Below are 5,149 nucleotides of genomic sequence, written 5' to 3'. Positions count from 1 at the left end.
ATCCTGGAAATGTCAAGTCAGCTCAGTGGGGAGAGCTGCCAAAAGCCAATCACGTACCTGAGAGGGGGCGGGAGGAGAGCGTTTGCTGTGTTTCCTGAGCAATATCACGCTGGACAACCTGGAGCTCGTCTTGGAAGAAGCTGATAATTCACCCGGTCGATGGGGATCAAGAGGGATTGGCTTTGGCAGAGGCCATAATGGGAATTAAAACAGAACAGTCAACTTGAATATAGTATGAATTTTTTGTACATTGACGCAGGTAAGGAAACGGAAGAGGCGGTCATGATTCATGATAGAAAGCAATATGTGAGCATTTGAGAAGGGTAGAAAGGCCCTTACGATCAGCTCCACACACACACACAATTTGTTGAGCGAAATTGTAGTATCCTCTACATTAAGAGAAAGAAATGCCATAGTATGCCATCTGTAATAGTTGCAAGCAAGGCTCCCACAACCATAGAAGCAAGACAGGGTGTTGACACAGAAAGCTTGATAGGGTTGTTGACATAGCAAACTTGACAGATTAAGCATACAGCATGTGCAGTATTTCTTCCATACTTGCCTTTATTTATTGCTCAAGGATACAATTAGTATAATGACAAGAATGATAAAGACACTCTGTACTCATTAACATGATACTAGCTCTTCCAACTTGTCTGCATTAGACAGTTTGAGGTAATGTACCATAGTCTTACCCTATCTAGAGAAGGAAAGCTTATTTCTTCTACAGCTATGATAAGCCAAGATGGCATCTTCAGTATTCCAAGTTAAAGCCCCACAAGATACTTATTAGTGAATCTTTCAGAGCCGTATCCACTGTCGATTCTAGTGAGCTTCTGTCAGCCTGGAGCCCACATATAGCTAGAAACAAAGTTAGATCACTGGCTATTTGTCCTAATATAATCTGGATACAAGCCACGTTACAATGTGTATCACATGTCTACAGTAGTAGCTTGCCTTATCTTAGTTCTGTACATGCGAGGAGCAGGCAAGAGACACCTTCCTTTACAGCTGTTTCAAACTTTCAACTTACCCCAAGGAACGTGTCATCTCTCCCACAGTGCTAACATCATCACCCATAGAGCACCTTTAAACACAACTGCTCATTTCTTCATTTGTCCGCCCTCATGGAAACAAAGGCAAAACCCAATGATAAATAGTCCGGTCAAGGAACTGATCACCATTTTGTCAGAAGCAGGACCTTGCGCACAAGCTCATCTTGCCCACCAGCAAGTAATCATTTGGTGTCATAAAAGAGCCACGAGTGAATTAGGGTTTAGGGGGGCAAACTCAGCAACGGCAAAAGTTTAGAACCCATTCCAAAATCTGGCTCCGAGGTTGTTAGGCATGCCATAATGGCCATTTACCATCATTACACCATCACCCTGTGTAAACAAGCTTTCTCCTGAGTGGGATAATACAATGAAAACCAGCAGCTTTTTAACTTCTGGGCACAGGTCCTAACTCACCTCATCGTACTCATCATCATGAGAAGCTCCGTTTTCCTTCAATATCAGTTCTCCAGGGTCGTCTATGGTCCTTGCAAATCTTCCTCTTATTCGAGGCCTACTATCAGCTAAGGTTTTCCTGCATGCATACTTGGAAAAAAAAATACCCTTTTGTAAGACCAGACATACTATCCTTTAAGGCATATTAGCCCTTTAATGGGCCATTGCATGAGGACAAATGCATGAATATATACGTCCACTAAAGCAACACTCATTAAGTAGGGTGTTCCTTTATACCTTTATTTTCTTGCTGAAATTCCTTTCATTGCGTTTCTGCCTGTATCTGTGCAGCCTCACCTTCCTCTCCTCGGAGGTGTAATGTCCGACCTTCAAACCTAAGGTTTCCTCGTTGTTAGAGTGCTCCACATGACTAAGGTTTTTGTCCCCATAACAGATTTGACTGCCATTAAACGCCTGTTTGAACACAATGATGACTTCGTGGCTCAATAGCAGCTTCTCAAGCTAAGAGACACATCAAAATGAGTACAAAATAAACAATTGTATTACATTAAATACACACACTTTCATACATATCTATATACTTACCCACCCGCATACACCCACATCCATGCACATATATGCTACACACACACACACACACATAAAGCATACTTGCACTCGAGGGGCAGCACACACGTGTGTACGTGCCTGCACACACACACACAAGCAAGCGCCCATCGCATGTATGTGTATGTATGTATCACTAAATTCAAGCTTATAATTTATATGTATTTTCTTACTCACTATGATGTTTTCTTAAAGAGCAACAATATTTCATTTCATTTGCAACACACAAAACTGACTGAAGTAGAGTAAATTTACCTGAAGATCTCCTGTACTAAAGACTCGTCTCATAGACGCAATGGGAGACCTTTCAGCCAAACCTGGCGAATTAGATGTTTGATAATGGGTAAACGGGCTCGGATTAGAGAAGCCCACAATCGGTATCTCCATGGCAGAGACAGTGAACTCCTCAGGACAAGTATCTAAATGACCACCCGAGTTCCTGAATTGACCTAGAGCATGACTGCTTTGGCTTCTTTGCATGGTGGGGTAACTTGACACCTCTTGCATTAAGTGGCAGGGGATGGCGCCCCGGCAAACATCAGGTTGAGAGGATGGTATGCTCGAAACACTGGAACAATCAGTCACTGAGCTCAAATCTGCCACGGCAGGCTGTGCTATGGAGGTGTTGATGAGATGAATGTTTAGATTTTCCTCGTGTCCAAACATCTTGTTGAGTAAAGAGCCTCCCTCTGAGGTACTAATTGTTGAGGACGGCGAAGGGATGGGGGAGCTAATCTGGAAAACAGATGGGGCAACAATGGTCGGCATTGTGTCATTGTGCGTGGTGCTGCTTATCATGCGCCGGGAGTTGGTAGAGGTGACTTGTCTGAGGGGCGATAAGGGAATAAGGGTAGGGATAGGCTCTCTGGTGCTTAATTGAGTGGCACCATTTATCGAGCTCCGGGTTACAGCTGCTTGTTTCAACGATGACAAGGATGCCATGGTGGTGGCAGGGCTCATACCCGCCAAGCTGGTTTGTATGGACCTGTCACCTTGTGTCGATGATGACATGGATGCCATGATACGGTCTCCTTGTGTTAAGGCATTTACCAAGCCATTACTAGTGATGGTGACAACTTGCTCAAATGGTGACAATGCATGCAAAGTCTTTTCAGAATTCAAGTCCATTTCCTCCTCTAATGACATGCAGTTCATCTCATTGGTAGCTAATATAGTTCTAAGAGAGATCATACCACCCTCTGCTGCACAACCAGCCCTCATTATGCTTGCTATGATGGGACTTTTCTCGCTCAAACCATCAGAAACTGGCAAACCCAATTTGGCTTCAGCCTGCAAAAACCCCATAGACTCTTCTGATGGCCCACGCATAAAGCCCCTGAATGGGCCTTCATGTGCTTTTGCAGAAGGAATATCCTCCTCCTGTTCAGCTTCTTCCTTTGTACCTTCCAATGAATTGCTAAAATCATTCAATTCAGGCATCAATAAAGGTTTTAAGCCATCTTTGCAATCCAAGTCCCCTAGCAAGGCTTCACCCGCGATCTCATCAATCTCATTATTCTGCATGTGGGGGGGGGGGGGGGGGGGGGGGGGGGGGGGGGGGGGGGAAATTAAGGAATTGTAATTAGCATAATCAGAATTGTTAAGATGATCAAAATTATTGAAAAACTATAAACAGTAATACGTACCAAAAATATGTCTTTTGACAATTCCTCAAATTCTGACAAATGGGCTAAGTCAGAGAACATGAGAGAGTCGGCCTGAGGGAAGAGAAGGTCACTGTCTGCAGACATTGGGACGATTCTATGGTCAAACTCCAAGTGATAAAACACGCCTTAGCTGCCCACTAGTACAGTGAAAAACCTCTTTTTACCAAAGCAATTCGGGCAATTTATAGGTGAAAAGTGATTAACCCCAATCATCCGAGGCTAACCCAACTCTTAACTTCGAAGGTTTAAGAGTCTAAACTCAAGGACCCGAGGTTAACCCAGTTCTTAATAAGTACGAGGTTTGTAAAACAAGAAGCTGAGCAAACAGGTTCAGAAGAGATGGCTATGGCTGCAGTAAGGTCTGGCATGCAGAGCTTGAGTGACTGGGCAAGAAGGCGGCACACAATCTGCTGTTAAATTCCAGGGGTCCCAGGTGTAACATGTGCGGGTGAGCGGTAGTAATAGGAGGGGGAGGGGAGGGGGCCCAAGTGAAGGAAAGCTTGAAAAGGAGAGCACCCAATTGGGAAAGATTGGACTCTGAGAAGACCCGAGTGGAGTGGGGAGGGAGGGATGGGTGAAGAAGAAGAAGTGGTCTGTTTGGGGCTACCATACCAATGCACTGATGCAGGCGAGAGAGAGAGAGCGCACACAAACTGACGTGCCCAGAGCAAAAAGGGCCGAAGTAAGACACACACACACAGAGAGAGAGAGAGAGAGAGAGAGAGAGAGAGAGAGAGAGAGATGACGGTAGAAAGAGAGTGTGAAGAGAGGAAAATGGCGGAAGAGAGAGAAAATAGAATAGCAGGGCAGTAGAGAGAGACATTAGAACGCAGAGACGGGGGGGCAAATAGATAGATAGCGACAAGGGTGGGGCAACAGAGAAGGGAGAGAGAGTAGGAAGGAGGGCGGTAGAGAGAGGAGAGAGAGAGCAGGAAAGCCTCAGAGAGAGGAAAGGCATTGAAGGGAGTTCTGAAAGAGAATCAGGGAGGAAAGTTGAGAGAGGAGGGCCATTAAACGGAGGAAGTAGAGAGAAGAGAGAGAGACTAAGGAGAGAGAGATTCAGAATAGAGAAGAGAGAGGAACTACCTAGAGAGAGACTAAGGAGAGAGAGATTCAGAATAGAGAAGAGAGAGGAACTACCTAGAGAGAGACCGTTTGTATAGAACTTTAACAAAGATTTATTAAGAGTGCAAGTGGCCAAGTAAAAGCCAAAAGGAGTGACTTATGCGCCCATGGATCTTCTAGCAACCTCTTAGGGGTCTCCACCATAATAGGTCCTCCTCAAATTTCTGTATTTTTTTAGTGGAGATAAAAAAAAAGTTAGATATCAAAATATGAGCTACTCGTACATGTTTTCATGCTTGAAAAACACTCAATTAAAACATAGGAAACACCAAGTAAACCTAA

The 5,149-nt window shown here is 44.4% G+C and overlaps 1 protein-coding gene across 4 annotated transcripts; it reads right to left on the bottom strand.

The window, feature by feature from the left end:
• Positions 1 to 546: 546 nt before the first annotated feature.
• Positions 547 to 4,532, bottom strand: LOC147638308 (uncharacterized). Of its 4 annotated transcripts, none has more exons than XR_015265838.1 (5): positions 3,722 to 4,407; positions 2,331 to 3,593; positions 1,746 to 1,970; positions 1,470 to 1,587; positions 547 to 1,385 (listed from the first exon to the last, which is right to left on the bottom strand). XR_015265838.1 is itself a non-coding variant. In XM_086798229.1 (5 exons), the coding sequence occupies exons 1-5, from the start codon at positions 3,824 to 3,826 to the stop codon at positions 1,308 to 1,310; spliced, it is 1,752 nt and encodes a 583-aa protein (XP_086654355.1). In that variant the 5' UTR covers positions 3,827 to 4,532; the 3' UTR covers positions 547 to 1,307. The 4 variants fall into 4 exon arrangements, 2 of the variants coding, with proteins under 2 accessions (XP_086654355.1, XP_086654354.1); XR_015265839.1 differs by having other exon boundaries at positions 1,746 to 1,922; XM_086798229.1 differs by having other exon boundaries at positions 1,470 to 1,598; positions 1,746 to 1,922; positions 3,722 to 4,532.
• Between the last annotated feature and the right edge of the window lie 617 nt (positions 4,533 to 5,149).

The sequence above is a fragment of the Cibotium barometz genome, chromosome 5 (genome assembly GCF_041138505.1).
Source record: "Cibotium barometz isolate CiBa-2024 chromosome 5, ASM4113850v1, whole genome shotgun sequence".
In the NCBI taxonomy this organism is placed as follows: Eukaryota; Viridiplantae; Streptophyta; class Polypodiopsida; order Cyatheales; family Cibotiaceae; genus Cibotium; species Cibotium barometz.
Note: the sequence above shows the minus strand (reverse complement) of the source record. Positions and strands in the feature narration are given on the sequence as shown.